Here is a 21525-nt window from a genome sequence, read left to right as displayed (position 1 = left end):
AATGTCTTCCGGGTTCATTCATGTTGTAGCATGTGGCAGAATTGCGTTCCCTTTTCAAGGCTGAATAATATTCCATTGATTGGATATACCACATTTTGTTTTTCCAGTCATCTGTTGATGGGCATTTGGGTTGTTTCTTTTAGCTATTGTAAATAATGCTGCTATGATCATTAGCATACAAATACCTGTTTGAGTCCTGCTTTCAGTTCTTTTGGGTATATACTTAGAGGTGGAAGGAGTGGGTCTTATAGTAATTCTATGCTCAATTTTTTTGAGGAATCACTGTACCATCTTCCATAGTGGCTGCACAATTTTACATTCCCATCAACAGTGCATGGGTGCTAACATGATATTTTCTTTCCTTCTTTCTTTCTTCCTTCCTTCCTTTCTTTTTTTCTTTTTCTTTTCCTTCTTCCTTCCTCTCTCTCTCTCCCTCTCTCTTTCTTTCTCTTTATAATAGCCATCATAAGAGGTGTGAAAGTGGCAAGCCCATTTTGACTCCAGTCATTGCTACAGTAACCCGCTTCCTGAAGTGTTACTCAGCAGCACCTCCCCTCACCTGTGGGAAGGAGCTCTTGTTTTCTGCTCCAGGGTTTCTCTGATACCATGGTAAGGGACACCTGCAGAATCACTGAGTATTCTGTTCTTGCCACAGGGACTAGCTATCAATAACTCCACCTGGCAGGCTCCTCCCTGCTGCAGACTTCCCTTCCCAGCCTGGAAGGTTCTCCCTTTGCGTGGTTAACTCTCACACATCCTTTAGAACTCAAACGTCACCTCCACAGAGAAGCCCTCCCTGACCACCACCCCCTTCTCCATGGGATCATCCTCTACCTGGCACAGTTTGTCAGAACCTGTTTATCTGTATGCCCGTGGAATTAACCCTTGTCTTTCCCTCTGGGCTGTAAGCTTCCCATGGAAGGAGACAGTGACCATCTTGTTCACCATTGTATCCTTAGCGTCTACCACCATGCCCAGCCTATGCGGGATGTTCAGGAAGCCTATTAAGTGAATTATTTTATTCAATGTTTAACACATTTTTATTGAGCACCTGTTCCAAAAGTGGAGATAAAACTCCCACAGTGCTTAAATTCTAATGAGGGAAATAGGTAAGAAAAAATAAACAAACATATGTCAGGTGGTAATGGTTGCTATGGAGAAAAATAGAACAGGATAAGGGTGGAGGGTGGGGGCAGGTGCCATTCCACAGATTAGGGAGGGATGTTTGATCAGGGACCTAGAGGGAGTGAGGGAATGAGGAGAGCCTTGATCTGGGAGAGAGGGTTCCAGGCAAAGGGAACAGCATGGGCAAAGGTGTGGCAGGTGAGTGAAAACAGAGGCATGCTGGGCCCAGGCAGGGTAGAAGAGGGAACTGCATCCCAGAACTGGACATAGCAGAAGGCTTCCTGGCATCTTCTCCTTGCGTTTATCGGAATGAACTCAAGGCCAGGCACTCTGGGGAAGGGGTTGGGGAAATGCAGCAGGAACCTGGGAAGGACCACAGCCACCCCTGGCAAAACCTTGCCTTGTATTTTCTTGTGCTTACCAGTGTCCCTGGCTCAGGGCTGAGCACACAGTAGGTACTTTCTAGATAAAACTAAACTCATTCAAGGAATTGCCTAAAACCCATTTTGCTACAAGATGGCTCAGGACAAGTATACGTCCATGAGAAGACATTATAAAAACACATTTGATTTTAAACGTAAATCCACTTCCTTCTTCCTTAGCACCTGTTTGCTGGCCCTGCTCTACTAATAAAATCAGAAGTAATCATCTTTTTCAATTTGCAAAATGTTTCCCCAATTACTATCTCCGCTGAGCCTCCACACAACCTTCAAAGTACTAACTCTCTGTTGTCCAGAGGTATCAGAACCATAGGCTCAGCCAACACTGACAAACAGTCCAGCAAGTGAGTCCCCATCAGTTTCCTCATTTAACATCTTCATTTCATAGACGGATTCAAAGAGGGCATGTCATCTGCCCAAAATCCACTTCACCACGCTAAAGCCAGGTCTCTGGGCCCTGGATTCTGTACCCCCCAACGGAGGCCCCTGATGACCTTGGGGAAACTTCTAGTTAAACTGGGGCTGACCAGCCTGGGCCTGAGCATCCTTGGCCAGAGTAGCCCAGAGTGTTGACCAGAGGTGCCTCCTCGTGATTCCAGGGCCCAGTGTGCTGTGGGCGGGAGGTGGGATGGGCTGCAGGTTCAGTATCCACTCAAACAGCCTGGTGTTGGGGTGGGGGACAGGGGGACAGCCCCCAGCCTCCCAGCAGTTGTGGGGAACACAGAAATAGAGCTATGAACCTGAGAGAGGAAACAGGATCCTCTGGCATCCATGGCAAGCACAACATCCTGGGTTGTGCCTGTGGACCTGAAATTTCTTTCCTTTAAGTGCCATCTTCTGGAGGCATGGCCCCTACCAACCTGATCCCAGAGCCCAGGATTTCTGTCCTCCTGTTTCTGGCAGCCGAGTGAAGGAGTGGCCATTCTAGCCTATGCTTGGAATTCACCTCTCCTTCCCCTCTCCCACCTCACCTGCCTGTCCCTCCACATTCTGGTCACTCAGTTACTCACGTATATTTTCACCACTGTTGCCGGGCACTGGAGGTCCACAGGTGAATGACGATCATTCCCTGACCCAGAGGAGAGGCGTGCATGTTCCGGTGGGGGAAATGCACACGGGACCACACCTTTGCAGGCTGGCCAGCAGCAATCAGTCACGGTCAGGGAGAGGCACAGGGGTCACCGAGGGGACACCTGGCCCAGACCAGCAGCTCAGCGAGGGCTTCCTGGGAAGACCTGCCCAGGCTGAATTTTAGAATATCAGTAGGAGTCTGTCACAAGAAGAGGCTTTGGGGCAGAGGATTTCACAGCAGTGCAAGCTCCACAGGATAAGGATTTTTGTCTGATTTAGTATCCAGTGCTAGAACAGTGCTTGGTTACATAGTAGATGCTCAATAAACATGTCCTGAATTTTTAAAAAAACAGGAAGGGAAGGAAGGAGGGAAGAAGGGAGGGAGGGGAGAATAGAGAGAGAGAAAGAGTGAGTGAGTCTAGGGTGGGTGTGTAAAATAATTTGATGTATTCTGGGAACTGAAAGTGCAGTGGTTCTAGGCTGCTGTAGTTTAGGCAGTGGGCTGAACTGGGGGATCGGCCTTGTCTAATCTTACTGTTGGTGGTGTCCATTTCTTATTTCCTTATGGGTCCCAGAGCTACTCTGGGGATGAGATCACTTTTTCCTCTCGTTCCCAGCAGCCCCTGGTCCTTTGAGTGTTAATGTGCACACAGGTATCGAATCTGCGCTGGGTGCTGGAGACACCGATGACACTGAGTTAGTCCTGCACACACAACCCCCCTCCTTCCCCACAGGGGGAGACAGAGAATAAACAATGGGCAGAATGAATGGGGAGCTCTGTGGAGGTTCAAGCAAAATGAGACCAAGCAGAGGGATAGAGGGATGGGTTTTGCCCCAGGAGTGAAAAGCAGAGAGCTTTTTGTGGAAGAAGAGGCATTGGAAGAAATGTTAGCCTTAAAGAATGATCAAAGAAGTGGGTTGGGTGGGAGGTACCCGAGGCAGAAAGACTGGGCCAGAAGATGTGGTCAGGGAAGGTAGGGACTTAGGGGAGCCAATGGGAAAGGTAGCCTTGGGGAAGGGATGGGGGACCTGGGCTAAGTGAAGACAGAAAGATTGCTCCCAAATTTCCAAGGGCAGATCTGGCAAGTTAGTCCCTTGGCTTCTCCACAGAGACGGAGCCATTCTGGGGTAGGGTGTTTGGACTTGCTTCTGATCTGACTGCATTGCATTTTGGATCATTGTGCCAGCAACTGCACAACTACTAGTTAGGGCTGCTGAATGGTCCTGCTTCCTGGGAACCATCAACTCTCCTCTCCCCAGCAGGCTGGGAGGCTAAGGCGCCCTCCCTTCTCCCTCTGCCTGGGCCCTCCCACTATCTTTTTTAGCTCCATCATGAACATACCAACATTTTGTGTCAAGCCCCAGCAAAGGGAAGACCACAGGGACAGAGTGCCTGGTACGGCATGGGTTCCCGAAGCATGCCACACTTGCTCTGGAAGGAGGTGCTGGTCCTTTTTTCAGGGTCAGGGGTGGGGAAAGAAAACTATAGAAAATTCTTAGTATCATAGAACTTCAGACTCTCAAGAGATATTAAAGGTCCTCCTTTCCCATTTGACAGATGAGGAAAATACACAAACAGATGTCTGTGCTGCAGCCCTGATGTTGACAGAGCATGGCCAACTTGAGAGAGACTGTAGTGTAGTAGGGCCAGAGAAGGGCAGTGTTTTCCTTTAGCCAGGACCTAACCCACACTCATGATACTCATAATTTGTGGGCCTTGCAGACCCAAGATGAGTCAGACTTCTTGTGAGTCAGTCTGTTGACAAGCCATTCCTGGCTGTTCCTAGCCCATCAAATATAGAAGTCCAGGGGAAGGGTAGGAACAGGCCAATTTAATTACTGTGGGCTCGAAGGTACCTTAAGTTAGCCCTATTAAATTAAACTGCCTGGGGGAAAAAAATAACTGTAATTATTTCCTTCTCTCCCCTATCGTTGTATTTCAACTCCCTCCCAACCTCCATGCTTCTCTCATTCACAAAACAACCTTAAACTAGGAGCTAGCACACAGACCAGAGACTAGCGTTCAGTGTTTCCCTTTTTCTGCCCCTTTCCCTGTGAGCTCTGGGTTCCCATAGAGAACGGAGTGCGTCGAGAGGCGTCCGCAGGGCCTGGCTGTATTCTAATTTAGGGAGGCTGTTACACTGAGTACAACATTATTTCAAAAATATACCCAGAGTCTCCTTCCTAAACCAATGCAGATCCGTTTGCAGCGGGTATTTCTTTTAAAAGCCCCTTTTCTCTCTTTGACAGATCAAAATAAGCAAACTTTAATGGTAGTGAATTATTCTTTATTTTGTTGAAATCTAGTTCTGAGTTTTCCTACTTGAAACGTGTTTTCCCCAGGACACTGACCTATCCTTTAATTGTTTGGTGCGAGGCATGTTAGGGGGAGGGGCGTTACTTGTTTATTGGAACAGCGCAGTTAAAAAAAAAAAATCAACCTAGGCTAACAGTTTCAAGGCTCCCCTAAAGATGTATCCAAACAGGCAGCCAATCAGCGCTTACACAGCTTTTTCTGCTTGACTCTTTTAAAGAGACAGTGCCGACACTATTTTATCACATTTAAAGAGAACCGCGCTCTGAAAACAGTCTGAAAATGGGGGAGTCTTCCCCTGTTTGGCTGGTTTCTGGTCTTAAGAGTCTCTAATGAGGGACAATCAGTGTGTCCTAGGGGTTCTCAGCGTGGGCAAAAAGGAGTCAGCAGCAAATAGCTGGGTCACTCTGCCAGCCCCCCTCAATTTCCCATTGTACACCTGGGTCACTGACAATAGGAGCTTCCCCTCCCCCCACGCCTGACTCTCGTCCCCTACTCCCCAATATAGCTCCATTTATTTGAAGTTTGCAGATTTCTGTGGCGCGTATTCTGCGTCGCGGGGGACCCAGGTGACGCCCCCCTGCCCTGGAATGGCACCGTCTCTCGCGGAGAAGCCGAGGGGCTAACTTGCTAGGGGGAGGCAGACCTTGGAAATTTGGGAGCAGTCACTCTCCCTTCCTTTTAGTCCAAGTCCTCTGTCCCTTCCCTCAGGCGCCCCAAAGCAGACCAAGGGCCATTTTCGCGCGGCTCCACTTTGGGGTTTTCCAAAGTATTTTAATGATCTAGTGAAGGAACAGCCGCGCGCCTCGGCGCTGGCTCTAGCCGCCCAGCTCGCAGCGTGGAGCCCCGAGCCCGGCGCTCCGAAGCCAGACTGGGCAAGACGGAGGACCGGGGGCGGGGCGGCCGAGGTGGGGGTGGGTGGGAGTCTGGGGAGGGGGTCGGGGTCGGAGCCCAGGGAGAGGGCAGGCGAGGGGGAGGGGGAGATAAGGGCTGGGCTGGCGCGGGCTGCGGCGGGGGGGAGGTGAGGGGCAGATAAGGGAGAGGGACGTGGCGGGAGGGAGCCCGCGGCGCTCCGCTCAGGGGTCCGCGCCCCCTCCCCTCCGACTATGCGGCAGCGCCGCCCCCCCTCCTGGCCCCCAGTGGTCCAAGCCGCGGAGACCGCGGGTGGGACCCCCTCCTCGAGGGGGCCGGGAGACCAGAGCTCCCCGGTCCTGATGCATGTCCCCTCCCCACATCTACAGAAAAAAGAAGCTCGCGCCCCCGGACACCCCCGGTTCGCCGCAGGAGCAGGGGCAGCGGCTCCTCGGAGGCGGCCGCAGCGGAAAGTGCAGCGGCCGGGCGCTGACAGGGCATCCCTCCCGCGGCCGCCCCGGGACCGCCCCCGCGCGCCGATTGGCGGAAGCGCCTATCAATCTCGGGACGTTGACGCCCGCTTCGCTCCCTCGCCCGGGTAGCCACGTTCGGTTGAGCTCCAAGTAGACCAGCGGCAGCGGCGGCGGCAGCGGTGCCGGAGGCGCAGAGGGCGGCGCAGGCGGAGCCGGGCGGGCGGGCGCGCGAGCGAGCCAGCGGGCAGCCGAGCCGGCGGGCGAGCGGCGGCGGCGGCACCGGCACCGCAGGCCGAGCCGGCGCGGGAGGAGTTCCAGGGCGAATGGGGCCGCGGCCGGGGCTGACGCTTTGACAGCTGGAAAGAGCGCGGAGCCAGCGCCTGGGGGGGAGGGAGGGGAGCGCGGCGAGGAGAGCGCAAGCGAGTGAGCGAGAGAGCGCCGGGGAGGGGGCCGGGAGCGAGGGGGCAGCTCGGGAGCAGCCGAAGCGGTAGCGGCGGCGGCGGCGGCGGCAAGGCTCGGCGCTCTCTCTCTGCAAACCATGTTTGCCAAAGGCAAAGGCTCGGCGGTGCCCTCGGACGGGCAGGCTCGGGAAAAGTAAGCCCTATATTCCAAGTGGCGGCCGTGCCGCCGCCGGGCTGCGGGCGGGCGGTGGGAGGCAGGTGGGCGGCTGGGGGCTGCTGCGCTCCCGGCCCCGGCGCAGCCTGCCTGGCCCCTTCCCGAGGCCGCTGCGGGCGGCGTGGGAGGGCCCATTGTTGGGAGCCGGCGGAGGTTGGGGCGTCGGGGGGCGCCGCCGGGGGAGGGGGTACCTGGTGGCCGCCGGGCGTGCCGGGTTCAGGGGCCCGCGCTGAGGGGTGGGCGAGGTCCCGCGAGCGAGCCTGGGCGCCCGCCTCAGCCGGGGCGCTCTCCGCGGTGGCCACACTTTGCCCACCGGGCGCGGGCAGGGGGCGCGTGGCTTCTGCAGCCCCGAAGGCTCCTTTTGTCCGCCCGCGGCGTGAGGAGTGCGTGCCGGGGGCTTTGTTCGGCCGGGAGCGCTCTCCCTTCACTGCCCTCGGCCCCGCCGCCGGCCCCGCGCCCTCTTGGGGCGCTGGTCTGGGCAAGGACGGCGGCCCCTACTTGGCCCTAGGCTTGGGGGACAGTTGTTTGGGGGGAGATGGTGACCGTGGCGCTTTGCTGCCCTCTCCAGAGCGCGCTGAGCACCCCGGAGTCCAGGACTGAGTCTCCCTGGACCTTCACACCTGGGGAGAGAAGCCAGGAGCAGGTCGAGAAAAGGAACGAGGCTTTGGAGTCGGGTGGCTTGCGAGTTTGAGAGACCTAAGTGGGTTTGGCCCCAACGCTACTTGGAAGTTCAAGTTCGGGGCTGCTCTCCAGCTCCTAAGGCTTGAAGTAATGCGTCTCCTGGTACCCACCCTCTAACTGCTCACACCTGCGGCCCGAGGCAGGGCCGAGCTAGCCGCTCACCTCTGGTCAGGGCCACAATGGGACAGCGCAGACAGGGCTGGAAGCCGGCTGGCAAGGTCCAGGAGCGAGCGTCCGGTGTGATCTGACGCCTTCCCTCTTTCTCTGCTCTCTACCCACTTTCTAGGTTAGCTTTATATGTCTACGAATATTTACTGCACGTCGGAGCACAGAAATCTGCACAGACCTTCTTGTCGGAGGTGAGTGGAACTCCCCCCATCATCCAGTTTCTTGACACCCCTTTCTTTCCAGTATTCTTAGAGCCTTTGTTTTCTGGAGCAGCCACTGTGGCCACCATTTTGAATTTTTATCACCTTTTGGCATTTATTGTTAGTTGGTCTTCACAGCCTTTTGGCTCCAGGAAGCCCCCTGCTCACTCCTTCCCTCTGCTCCTCTAAGCTGTCTCTGCTCTCTCCTTTCCAGATTCGATGGGAAAAAAACATCACATTGGGAGAACCGCCTGGGTTTTTGCACTCGTGGTGGTGGTAAGTTTGTGTGATAGTTGTGTGTGTGTGTGTGTGTTTTGTTCTGAGCCCTGGGGTCCAAGTGAACAAAGATGAGAGGTCTGGAGCAGGCCCCCCATGCCTTGGCCCTCAGTGTTGCACAGAGCAGGGCATCTCTGGGCCCTCAGATCAGGACTGGCAAAGGAAGAAAAGAGCAGAAGAGGCCGGTGCCTAAAGTTTTTGCCTCCTCTTTCCCCTCCTGTTGAGAACCTACTAAATCCTGCCTGGTGTTTGGATAGAAAGTCCTTACACGTTTACATCTCACTCTGGGGCAGGGGCTTGAAAAAAACCTGGAAGGGTTTTTGTCAATTCTGCATGCTGCTTTAATTAGAGGGAGTGGGGGTGGGGCGGGGTGAGGTGGAAGGGATACCAGGTCTGTTTTACAACTGGCTTGTCCCTTTCTTTTTCTCCAGTGAGCTCAAAATCTTGAGAGAAAGTCTATGGGGGCCTTTTCCAGGCACCCTGAGAAAAAGCAAGAAGGGGCTGCCACTTCTTTTGAAGATACTGATTCAGACTGACTGGACCTCTCCCCTCCCCCAAACATCCCTAAAACCGCCAAGTTTCATTTTACTGAGACCCTGGCAGAGTGCCTGTAGTTGATGGTTGGGGGCTCTGTCTTGTCTGTGACCCTCTCCCAGGCCCCTGGGCCCTGCCTGAGTGGGACTACCACGGGTTTGCAGCCCACAGGAGGGAGGCTGAGGGTCAGCGGGAGCAAGTTACTGTAAGGACGTAAGACTTGGGTGTTTTGTGGGACCGATTGGTGGAGTCTTTGACATCCTTTTTTCAAAAGGAAAAGAGAGCAGAATGGCTTTTGATATTTTGGTGGAGTTCAGGAAGACAGAGTGCCCTGTCTTGGGATCTTAGGTGCGTCTACCTGGCCACTGGCTCTGGTTACTGTTTCAAGTGTCTTTGAAATGCAGGGGGATGAAGTGTCTGTTCTAACTTGCAGAGAAAATGAGTTTTTAATTACTTCTGCCAACCTCAGAACTGCCTGAGTTGGAGGCATTTGGTGTGACGTAAGGATTCTACCTGTAGGAGTGGGTGGTAGATTTTCTGTGGCTGTTTCTGGAGAAGAGTGTGTGGTTGGGGTTGGAGGGTCTGACCATTGTGGATTTTGCAGAAACTAAGGCAGATGAGTAAAAGTCATTCAGAAGGGGCTGGGGAGTTTGTAGTGTTAGGAATCTTTAGTGTGTGGAGAAAGTAGTTAAATGTGTGCAGCTTCAGCAGACAGAAAGGAATGTTCTTGAGCCTCCCTCTGCAGCTAGTCAAAGTCCATGATTTTCCTCTTCTATCCATAATCCCCCCTAAACTTCTCCAGCCTTATCTCAGCCCCAGGAACTAGAGTCTGTGGTGCTGGGCTCAGGCAGCGGTGGCTCTGCGATTTGACACCGAGCAAATGACCACGGCTTTAAGGGTGGGAGGACTTGGTGGAGCTGATCTGAAGTGGGCCTGGCTGCGTTATTCAAGCACCTGGAGTGAGGTGCTTGTCTGATAACTGGAAGAGCTGGCAGCTGTGATGGGAACGGGAGCACTGGTCTGGGAGTCAGACTTCCACTCCGGTGCTCATTTTACTCTTCAGGCAGGTTCCCATCCCTCGGCTTGGGCTCCTGACCTGGAGAGGGTTCCTAAGGCCCCTTGTTAATACCAGTGACTGCCTTGTGTTTGAGTAGGGTTTTAGTGGTTGACAAAGGACTTGTATGTCTGTCTTCACGTAATACAAAGTGTTGGGGTGACCATACAAAATTGTGGAGGGGGATGAGGCAGGGAAATCTAGCCTCCCTACCTCCCATTTTTGCTGGACAGGTGGACAGGTGCCTGAGGAGGGCTCTTGATTTCAACATGAAAGGACAAGATACCTGGTCATCCATAACCTTGCCTTTGGCTAATTGATACATGTTCTTTGGTGGGTGGGGGGGAATGGTTCTTGTATAAGAATACCTTGGGGGAGGGCCTGGGTGGGAGTGGGGTGAGGTGGCAGGGTTGGGGGTGTGGGCTGTGGGATTAAGGACTTGTAGGTTCTCCTTTATTGCCAGAGTCACCAAGATTGCTGCACGTATGAATCATTGTCCTGACGTTGACAATTTAACCTTTTTATGAAAAGCGGCCATTTGGGGTGGGGGTGGGGGGAATAAATGGAGCACAGACGAGACAGGCATGGATTCTCATCCAGATTTCTACCTGTCCCATCTGGGCATCTGTGAGTGGGTTGTACTTAACTCCCCGAACTTCGGTTGCCCCATATATAAAGAGGATAAAATCACCTACCTTACAGCACTATGGTAGTTACAGCCATGCCATGGGTGTGAGGCATCCCACACATGGTAGATGCCTGATAGAGGAAAACTATTACTCGTATTCCAAATAACGGGCTGTCAGAAGAGGTTGGGTCCATTTTGTTTTCTAGGCTGAGTTTGCCTAGTGAAGGCTGGACTGGTGGGATTGAGCTTTGGGGAGACCTGGTGCAGTTAGCACCATGCATTGTACACTTGCCATTGGGCGCACAAGTAATAATTAGTAACCTGATCTTATTTTATTTTTCGACTTGCAGTGTATTTTGGGACCTTTACTGTGCAGCTCCTGAAAGGCGAGACACTTGTGAACATTCAAGTGAAGCAAAAGCCTTTCATGATTACGTGAGTAACAAATTTTTAATCCTGGCAATAATTATAGGGTTGGATAGCTCTAATTTCTTTAGTACCAAAAGCAAATACACAGCAATTGGCAGTGGTCTTTGTTTTCTCCTTGCCTTTCTTTCTGTTCTCCCCACCTCCCTGCTGCCCTCGCCCCATACCCTCTTCTAGCAGCGTTCTGACTTGGTGAACGGTATTTCATGATGTTGTAATTATGCAAAAGAGCATAGATACCTGTCTGGAGAATTAAATGGCCTTGTGCAGGGTTCAACCATGTGGGGTTTATGTTCTGGTTGGGTAGTCAGCTAGGAGGGGACTGAGCCTCGTTGGTGCTGATTTATGAAGTTGACCGTAGCCAAGAAAAGTAAAGGCAAATATGAAACTTGTGCTTTGGAGTAGGAGTGCTTGAGTGAGAATTTGGTGAATTGGATTCTTGCATTACTTTCCAGGGAGTGATCTTTCAAATTACGTTTTGGGGTGTGTGTATGTTTTTGTGGGGGGGGGGGCTCATGTTATGTCCATTGAGAGGGTGTATACTTTGAGGTCCTTGGCTGGTCCGTGATCCAGTGTTCCAAATGTTCTTATGAAGATAGTTTCATCACATTGTAATGCTTTCTACTCTATCATTCGCTCTCTACCTGAATAAGTTTCTTAAGATTTATGAAACTCTTATAAGAGAGATATCTGCCACGTGTCCATTTCCCATTGTGATCCCCTTAAAAAAAATTGGACTCCAGCTGGGTTGGAGTCAGACTTAAGATTGATGAAACAGGTTAGGATCTGGGGGAGATGCAGAGGGAAATAAATGTCTGAAGATCTTCCCAGCCTCCTTCCAGTCTTTGCTTTCTGGTGGCCTTGTAGAAGGTTAAGTGTGTATGTACCTGTATGTGTGTGCGCAGTGCACATTAGAGGTACTTGATTTGATCTTGCATGTCTGCATGAGGTAAGGAGGAATGGTTCCCAAGTTCTAGGGCATGGAAGTTGGTTTTTTGAATGTCATCAGGGCCCACCCACTTGGTCAGGCTGTCTATATTCCCTGCATGCAGCTTGCAACTGGCCTAGGAGACCAGAACCCATTTGGTTGAATTTCATAAAGTGGTCAAATCCCCTGCCATGAATATCTTTATGGTGAAAATTTCTCCTTGTAAGACAAGGTGTTAGAGACTCAGCTGGAGGCTCACTGGTTCTGAGAATATTCACTGTGTTGAAATTTTGCTATGACTGTAAAGTTAATATCCTTGGAGTGGAATGCTGAGGAAATCGACCAATTCTTGTGCCCTCTTCAGGGCTGAAAAAGAGAAGCTGGTGAATGGTACTTACGGCCTGGTAAACTTTTGGTAGTAAAAGGTGAGAGGACTGGTTCACTTGTGATGTGGTTCTTCTGGGAAAATCCGTGGTGACGATCATAGGGTTTCCTGAGCTGGAGGCTGGGGGAGGAGGCTAAGAGGTATATTAGCCATGTAAAAATAGTTTGGTGAATTTGACCTTTTTACCTAGTAAAAATTGTGTGTGTTTTAACTTAAGGACGGCCAATTCCTGTGTGGCCTGTATTCGACTGCTATGCAAATGATTTCATTTTAGAGTGGGGAGGATGGGTGGATGTGCCTATTTCAAGCCACTTTCTTTTTCTTTTTCTTTTTCTTTTTTTTTCTTTTTTTAGTTAAAAATTTTTTTAAACGGAGATACTGGGGATTGAACCCAGGACCTTATACATGCTAAGCACGCGCTCTACCACTAAGCTATACCCACCCTCCTCATCTTACATCTTGATGTAAGATGTCTTTGCTGTCTTTCAGAGAAGTTAATGGTTTTTAACTAAGTTTAGCACTCTAGTAAATAACGTGAGACTGGCAATTGGTAGTTTGATCTACCATCTTGAAACAGTCTGGTGGCAGTGAATGTTTGCATGGGTTTGCTTTCAATAATCTGTTAGGAATGGCAGGAGAATTGTGTGATAGATTGTTGAGGTTGATGCAGACATTTAGAAGATGCTACCAAGAGCTGAAGCCACAGTGATTGAGGCCCAGGATTCACAGATTTGGGGATTGAAACCCTTGGGATCCACTTGGTGTCTTGTGGCCTGGGAGTCAGTTCCCGTGAGAGGAGGGTGGAGTGATGATGAATGGGGACAGGAAGGAGTTAAGGGGTGGCACTGAGTTGTAGGAGTGGCAGAGAAGCAATTGGAAAATTAAATATACTTAAGAAAATGAAGACAGGGAATCCTCCAACCTTCATGCGTTCTCTCCATTCCCATGGCTGCCATCTAGTGAGCCCTCATTCCTTCTGACTAGAGTGAGTTACTGCTCTGTGCCTCTTTCTGAACTCCCTTCCTCTTGTCTGGAACAAATGCCTCTCTTACCCGTTCACATCCTATCCATTTTTTAACTTCTCCTTCATGAGGGCTTTGATGATAGTTTGCTGCACACTCTGATCACTCCTTCATTTCAGTGTCTGTACAGACCACCTATTCAGAGCCTTTGTTGGCACAGCTTTCCATGTGCTGGGCCCCTGTGCTGAGTGCTAGGTTCAGTCTCTCATTTCAGGCTGCCAGTGGCCCTGAGAGAGAAGGCATGTGTTTACTCCACTTTGCAGATGAAGAAGCTGAGGCACAGAGAGGTAATCATAGCTGATAAGAATTAGGATCCAAACAGGTCGTAACTGACTCCAGAATCTTTGCTCCTAACACTGCCGGGACCTGGCCCCATAGGTGCCTGGCAAATGTCACCTGTTTGCACCCATTTCAGCTAACTTCTCATTCAGATTTGTCTTTCTAACCACAGCTTATTAATTTTTTCCATGCCAGATGCCATTCATCTGCAGAGCTATTCATTTCTGTAGCTCCCATAATACCTTGCACGTAGTAGGCACACATACTAGTTGAATGGATTAAGGAATTATGGGTAAGAAAAAAATAATCTGGGATCAGTGAGTAACCTGCTCTGGAGTAGTCAGTGGACTGTTGGAAGATGTTCTTGCAGTGACTTCGTTTTTGCTGGGCCATCTTGAGCCAGGTGATTTTAATGTGGGTTAACTAGTTACCTCAAATCCTTTATAGAAGATAAAATGGAGTGTAAATAAGAGCGCAGTAACTGGCCTTCTGTTTTCCATCAAGGAGATTCATAGATTCTCATGATTTGTCTGTACCGTTCAGGTACCCGCCGGGCCTTGGTGGGTAGTAAGTAGTGAGTGCATGTCGGGGGTGGATGAGGAGGGACTCCCAAGGGGCTGGGAAGGACCTTGTCCAGGAAGATCTGGGTCTCAGCTCTCCTAGGGAAATTAATTTGTATTCCTGGGTCAGGGGTCAGGTGATCTCAAAGGCGTCTCTCTGGTCCAAGCCAGGCTTTAGGGTCTGGAATGAACCAGGTGACTCAGTGGGGAGAGGTTTAAATTTCTTTGATTTGGTGAGTTTTTATTTGAGTCACAGTCCATTCTCCCCCACACACCTGGCAGCTTCAGTTTGCTTGGCTCATTGTGTGTAAGCCCCAGGGCCCTGATGTTGACCACACACGATGCTGAGCATTGTGGGGTTCAGTACCCGGAATGGACTTTCTGAGAAATTGGTTTGCCTTACATCAGAAGAGCCCTGAGGCCATGGGAGGAGGCTCACAGGGCCCCTACCTGTGGTTTCCTTGCTGTTACCCTCTGGCTGGAGCAGTGGTTCTCAGAGTGCTGATGAAGCCCTTGGGTCCCATTGTCTGCCTTCTCTTAGATGCTGATGTCTGTCTGGTCTTGGCCTTCCATGGAGTGGACACTCCCAACTACCAGCTCAGTGGCCTCTGAGTTGAAGGTGTTGGAGAGCAGTGATGCTTATGTTGCTGTACTTCTCATAACACTTTTTCAATACATGATTGTGGTTGGGTTTTAGTATTGAACCTCATCCCCATTTTGCAGATGAGGAAACTGGGGCCTGGAGTTTAGGTGGCTTGTCCAAGGGCATGTAGCCAGGAGGTGGCAGAGCTGGGACTAGACCCCGGTCTTTCAGATTCTGCCTCTCAGCTTTTGACAGCCCTCATTTGATACAGAACTTCTGTGAAACAGGGGAAGGTATTTGCATTTGATCCAAAGTGTGCCCATATATAGTCACTGAAGAAATGAATTTAGCAGAGAATTAAACTGAAGCCCCTGAGAGGTGAATTTCAGAGTCACTGGCAGAGGTGGGACCTGAGTCCCAGGAAGGGAGTTTGCTATGGTGTGGTGGCTCTTTTGGCAGGGAAGATGTGATAAACGCTATGGCCTTTCTTCCCAGAAAACACACATGTCCCCCAGGGAGACTTTGTACGTGATTTCAAGAGGTTCATGGGCTGCTATCCCACGCCCCTCTGGGATCCCCAGGGAAGAACTTGGGGTGTGTGGTGAATGTGGAGTCCCATGGCTTTGGTGAGTCTTGAGCTTCAGTTTCCCTGCTCTGAAGACCTGAGGTCCCTTTCAGCTCAATCTCAAGCCAGTGGGGTTGGCTCCCTTTACCCCTGGCTCCCCCAAGCAGGCCTCTGCTGACCCCCGTCCACCCCCAGCTCTGAGCCTGTGTCTCCAGGTGGGTTGGTTCAAGTTAGAGAGTGCCCCAGAGTCCTGGGCAGCATGGACGGGAGCCGAAGTATTTGTGGCTCTGTGGCAAGGGTCCAGCGTCCTTGGTGGGTTTGAAATAGCAACGTGATATTTGAGAGGGCTCGCCTTGGATGTGCTGAGCTGAGACTCCTGCCAGGCGGGGAGTGTCCACGCCTGCCAGAACCCTTTGGGGGCAGGGGCCTGTGAGGTTGGGGCACGGGCAGGAGCAGGAGGAGGAGGCCGCAGATGGGCTCCGAGTAGCTAGGGGCGTGCTCTCCCCCGCGATAAGCCAGCCCAGCTATCTGCCCAGAGGTCCTGGCAAGTTCACAGCGTTGCCTTTGGCTGTGACCCTTGGCACTCTTGTGTGGCAGATTATAAAAACAAAACACACACACAGTTGTTTCTTTCCTCATTTGCCTTGGAGCCCAGACTGTGTGTTACAGTCTTTCTTTGGACTCCCACCCTGTTTGCTGCAGTTCCTCTTAACCCCAGAGGCTGCCAGACTCATCCATCGGTCGCTAATTAAACACTCAATGAGTAACTGGGATTGCGTTTTGCCAGAGCCTGGGCAGTGTGGTGGCCACCTTAATGGGTTTCAAGTGGCGGCGAGACCCCAAATTGCAAATCCTTGCCTTTTATTTCAAGGCGGGAGGTGGGGCGGGGAGAATGATGGGGACCCAAACAAAGTTTTTGGCAGTGGTCACTTCATTTGAACTCCAAGACCAGCCGTGTGCTCCAGCCTGTGCATAATACCATCTTTGTTAGCTAAGCATTTACAAACTTGGACCAAGAGTTAGCTGCGTGCCAGCCACCACTCTGAGGGAGCCGGGAGACTCCCAGGTCTCTCTGCAGCATCCCTTAGGCCGTCTTGATTTTCTAAGGAAAGCAGGTTCTCTCATGGGGACCTCAGGCCAGCGCTGCCTCACCTTCTTCCCTCAACCTCCCTGCCTCTGGGTGAGTATGTGTGTGTTAGCTTAAGAGGGAGCAGTGGAAGGGAGGTGTGTGTGCTTGAGGGCCTGTCAGCCAAGATAACAGAAATGTTACACTAGCTGTAGCCTTTATAATAGTGTCTAGGGCTTAGAGTATTTAGAAAAATTAATCTTTTTTAGCTTGGTAATAATTCTGACCACGGCACAAGTGCATTAGACGATTCACATAAACTTCTTTAATACATGTTGCTGGGAGCTTACAGCAAATAGATAATAAAGATTGTTTGTTTTCAATTCACCAGGTTAATGGGGTTTTCTCTAGCCTTGGCAAGATGAGTTTTAGGAATGTTTCTCTCCTGTGTTACGCTTTTTCCCCCTCTGGGCCCTTGAGTCCTCTGGATTTTTGAAGGGTTTGGACCCTGACTGGTGGCCAAGACACCTGAGTTCCAGTCCCCCCACAGTTGTCATTTTCTGGCAGGGCGGACTTTTTTATCCTCGATTTCCCCTTTGTAGAGTGGGGAAATGGTGATTGCTTTGTGGGATTGTCGTGAGGGTTAAGTGGGGTTATATATGTCAAATGGTTGTCTCTCTATGGCCACTGCTTGAGAAACTTCTTAACTTTCCCATTACAGCCCTAAAATTTTCCCCTAGACCTTTTAATATGATGGAGATAACAGCATATTTCTCTGGGAGAGCCAGTTAACCCTAGGGAACTGGACGTTTGAATTTCCCAGTGATGCCCTCTGGTACCTGGGCTTCTCTGATGTGTCATGGAGTCCTCCCCTCGATACTAGCGTCTGGTCTCACACCCACACCCCTACCAGGGGCAGAGCAGGTGCTCCTGCCACAGGCTGGCATTGATAAAAGCTCCCCTGAGACGCCTCTGCCCCTTATCTGTGTTGGACAGAGTGGTCCTGTCCTGCTCCTGTGTGTGGCTACCGCATAGCTAAAGGGGAAGAGCTTGCAACTTGGCAGGAGCAGAAACCTGGATTCAAATTTCGGCTTCACACCCCTTGTTAGCTGAGGGGGGGCAGTCCTCACTTCTCAAAGTCCATTCTCTTGCCTGTGGGGTGGACACAAGGGTTGTCCTTACTCAGCCCACCGTGGGCATGGCATGAGAAAGGCATGGAGAACTGTCCAGGAAGATTAGTTGTTCTGCACAATGCTGGGTAAATGCTTGCAGTGGTGACCAGGCTTGAAAGCCCCACAGTCAGGGTCTTGCCTTCGTCCTCTTTGGTACATACGTTGCCCTGGTCAGCCTTGAGCCTCACTTTTGGTTGGAGCAAGGAGTTCCAAAAAAGGGCCTTAAGGAGAAGGTGAGCTTGGGAAGGGATGTGTCGGCCATTGTAGGTCCACTGCCAAGCTGCTTCTGGGCACATGGGCTGCTATCTCTTTTGACTTCCTGCAGTGAGCCTAAGGCCTTGGTCAGCCAGCCACCAGACCAGGAGCAGAAGATGCTGACAAGGTTTCAAGGTGTTGATTCAGTCTGATTACTGAGTGCCTGCTCCACTCAGTGTCTAGTGGAAGAGACAGATGCAGCCCAGGATGTGATAAGTGCTGAGAAAGACTTGTTCTTTGGAGAGACAGGGTGCAGAGCATCACGACAGGTGGTGGGAGTAGGTAAACAGCCCTGCCCCCGAGCGGTGTCCAGGAAGGGTGTTAGTGTAGGATGTGTAGATTGCAGGGTTACAGGTAATGGAACTGGAGGTCACCTAGTCATCTTACCAGGAGGTAAACTGAGACCTGGAGAGGAAAGATGCCCTCCCTGAGATCATCAGTAGGACTCAAACCTGTAAACCGTATTAGGGTCCAGGGCCCTATCTTATGCCCTGTGCTGCCTTGCTGCACTTACAATCTGTGCAAACTTGGGCACCTTAATTAACCTCTCTGTGCCTCAGTTTCCTCAGGTGGAAAATGAGGTTAATAAAGCACATCTGCCTTGTGTGGCACATCTGCCAGTTGTGTGTGCACACACGCACACATGATATGTAGTCTGCCTGGCACAGCACAAGGGCCATATAAATGTGTGCTGTCGTTCTTACTGTGTCACTTCAGGCCCAGTATGAGTCCTGGCTTTGTGGTAGCCAACAGGGGAGCAGCAGCAGAACGGTGCTGGTGTGAGAGATGTGTGCCTGGGACCTGTGAACCACCTGTTGGTTGATTACTACTCTGGATCCCTGGTTTTGAATTCACCTTCTCCATGCATCCTTGGGTAATTGGGGATGAGGTTTCACATGTGCAGCATTTGAACCATCCCCGCTGCTCTTGTGAGGATGCACTGGTGACGCGTGGACCCTTCTGGCTAGCACCAGCCTTTGTAGTTCAGTCAGTGTCCGTTTTCTCCTCTTGTAGTCAGCTCCTGTGCCCAAGGAATCTGGAACTCCCCAGGCCGCCTCTCACCCTCCTCTGGTGTCCCTGTTTGGTATCTGAGATGGGTTTTTTGCTCCCCTTACTAACCAGCCCTGCCATAGAGCAGATGCCAGCCTGGAATGTGGCTGCTCCACCAGGCCTGCCAGGACCACCCACAGGGGGACACCCACCTTTTCTTCTCCCTGCTGCCCTCCAGGAACTCTGTAACTTTTACTCGTTTCCTGCTTGCTCCCTGGAAGGAGAGTGATTGAGGTCAAGGTTGCATTTCTCCCCTTCCCTCTTTCTAGATTGAAAGCTCTTGAGGGCAGGAGCCCATATCATCACCCCTTTTCTGCTGCCCCTGCTCCTGCGGCCTGTGGCAGAGTTTTGTGTAAATCCTGAGGGTGGTGAGCTAGGCTCTCAGCCTGGAGGAGTGAGAAGGGTCTGATCCCTGCCCAGGGATCAAGCGTGTTAAGTACATGTTTTAAGGGAGACGGACAAGTGACGAATGGTAGCGCGTTGTTTTGCAAACTGAGTTGTAACCCATTAGTGCCTCGTGAAATCAACTTAGTGGGTCACGACTGGCAATTACAGAAAAAGAAACTCTGTATGGTGCAGAGTAAACATATGCATTGTTTCGGGAAACTTCTGTTTTCAGCAGTTTATGGGTGTCTATAGATAAACATGTGCCCCGGGTTTTGTATATAAAATTTGCCTAATTGTGGGCCTCATTCTAAACTTTGAAAGCTACTGGCCCAGAAAGAGCCGAAGTTGAATCATGGGTCCTGCAGGTTGTGTGACTCTGGCCAAGTGTCAAGCGATTTCTGACCTTGGTTTCCTGATTGGTAAGTAAGGAGTCGTTTCCACCTCCAAGGGTTCTCTAGAGAATTGATTCCCTGCTTTGCTTCCAGTGGGGCCTGGAGGTTCCTGGGCACCTCTGCCTTTGGTGTTTGCGGCCCTGTTCTCAGTGCATCGAGCCTATGGGAGGTGCACGGCAGACGCTTGCTGAGTGCTGCACAAGCAGTGGCTCCCACTTGAAGTCTGCTGCTTGTCCCTGCTGAGGGGCTGAGGCAGCTCCTCCTGCCTGTCTGCAGTTGAGGTGGGGGTCCCTGGCCCCCTGTTAAGGTGTGGTCTGAACATCTGCAGGGCTCAGACTCCAGCCATGACAAGAATCTCAGGAATAGGTCTCAGGGCATCTTTTCTGACCCAGGTTGGCCCAGCCTCCCAAATTCCCTGTCCCCTCCTGGTGACAGCTGTTTGCACAGCTCTGAGGCGGGCTTTGTGTCAGGCATTCTTTGTGTATTTGGGTGAAGCTCCTGACATTTCACTTCTGTTTTACAGTCCTCTGACCTTAAGAAGCACAGCTACTCCCTGGGGCCCCTGTCTGAGGCTTTCCTCTGATCCTTCTCTCCCAGTCACAAAAGGCTGTTTGAGAGAGCCGTCTCTGGGGTGGCAGACCTCCCTCTGCCGGGATGCTAGCTGCAGCTTTATGAGCTCTTGGGATGGACAGAGTGTGGCTTTGCTGACTGGTGCAGGACAGGTCTGCAGTTGGCTGGGGGGCAGTAATTCCTGGGTGCCTGTTGCATGCATGTCCTGTACTGGTTAGTAATGGGAATAAAGCATTGTTGTGGACAGCACGTGGGACTTGGACTTGGATGGTCGGGGTTCAAGTTCTGATTCTTTTGGGTGGCCTCGGGTAAGTCATTTGGCCTCTCGGAGCCTTGATTTGTTCGTCTGTGGTATGAAGGGATACGAAATAAAGCTTGGCTTTTTTCTGCCTCTCAAGCTTTATTTTGAAGCTAGGTGCGAACATATAAAATTGGTTTATAAATTATGGTCTGTTTCAAATGTGAACAGATCATCAAATCATAGAACATGTATCAAGAAAGAGCCTGTCAGTTTACAGATGGGTAAACTGAGGCCTGAAGTAGGGTGGTAACACAGCAGGTCGTGGCCATGCAGAGGGCCTCTGGCCTGAGAATACCTCCACTTGGGAGGTTGGTACCTGGGTCTGTGCCTGTGCCACCCAGTGGGAGTTCTGCTGCTTTCCTTCTGGGGATGCTGTGGGCTTCCCAGGGTGCCATCCGACCCCGCCGCCTGTGCTGAGGGGCAGACGACCCAGCAGGTAGGCCTGGTGCTGGTGTGTGCACGGCCGCTGTCTTCTGGCTGTCTTTTAGAAGCCTTCCAGCAGCAAGTGTTGTCCTCTCTCCAGAGGCCCTTCCTCTTGGCAGCGCCCACTCGTGTTACACGAGGCTGTTCTGGCCACAGCTCTGGGTGCAGGTTTCGAGGCAAGTCCCAGGCTGCGGAGCTGCTTCAAGCAGGGGTTTTACAGCAGGACGGGGAATTTCAGCCACCACGTTACCTATGAATTGGCCAATTGATGGTTTCAGCAGAGCATTTCAGCATCAGGGAAGCCAATACAATTTGAGTTAGTTGTGATGGCTGCCACTTTAAATACCACGGTGAGTTTCTGTCAGCGAGCTAATGCGCAGAGGAGGGAATTGCAGAAAACCTGATCACCAGAGCTCCAGTCGATGCTGACCCCGAGCTACAGAAAATGAACTTAAATCTAGTTGGCTGTCGCCGCATGCTGTCTTTAGCATTATTTTGCTAGCAGCATCTTTGTCAAAGGGAACTTGAAGAGAAGAGGGGGTGCAAATCACCATGTTTGGCTGTGGCCCCCAGGATTTTAGGGAGTGGCAAACTTTCACGGGGGCTGAAGCTGCTGGAAGTTGGGGTGGTGGTGTCTTGGTGAGGGGTGAGTTATTCAACTACAGCATTGTGGTTTAATAATGATGAATCTCTCATTTAACAAAGGAAACTAGTGTTTAGTGAGCACTTA

The 21525-nt window shown here is 51.4% G+C and overlaps 1 protein-coding gene and 1 long non-coding RNA gene across 4 annotated transcripts in view; one reads left to right on the top strand and one right to left on the bottom strand.

The window, feature by feature from the left end:
- The first annotated feature begins 6438 nt into the window (after positions 1-6438).
- SSBP3 (single stranded DNA binding protein 3) overlaps positions 6439-21525 on the top strand; it is a 157898-nt gene continuing 142811 nt past the window's right edge. For 2 of the 3 annotated variants that reach the window (XM_032494362.1, XM_032494360.1), the window contains exons 1-4: positions 6461-6869; positions 7858-7930; positions 8154-8215; positions 10782-10866. In XM_032494362.1, coding sequence (XP_032350253.1) covers positions 6814-6869; positions 7858-7930; positions 8154-8215; positions 10782-10866 — 276 coding nt within the window. In that variant the 5' untranslated portion in view covers positions 6461-6813. The other variant, XM_032494361.1, reaches the window with a different exon arrangement.
- Positions 10875-14445, bottom strand: LOC116668011. The gene is made up of 3 exons (XR_004325040.1): positions 14435-14445; positions 13642-13643; positions 10875-10992 (listed from the first exon to the last, which is right to left on the bottom strand). It is a non-coding gene; the product is annotated as an uncharacterized LOC116668011 (long non-coding RNA).

Source organism: Camelus ferus, chromosome 13 (genome assembly GCF_009834535.1).
Source record: "Camelus ferus isolate YT-003-E chromosome 13, BCGSAC_Cfer_1.0, whole genome shotgun sequence".
Lineage (NCBI taxonomy): Eukaryota > Metazoa > Chordata > Mammalia > Artiodactyla > Camelidae > Camelus > Camelus ferus.
The sequence above is the reverse complement of the archived record's forward strand: the minus strand, read 5'-3'. Positions and strand labels throughout refer to the sequence as shown.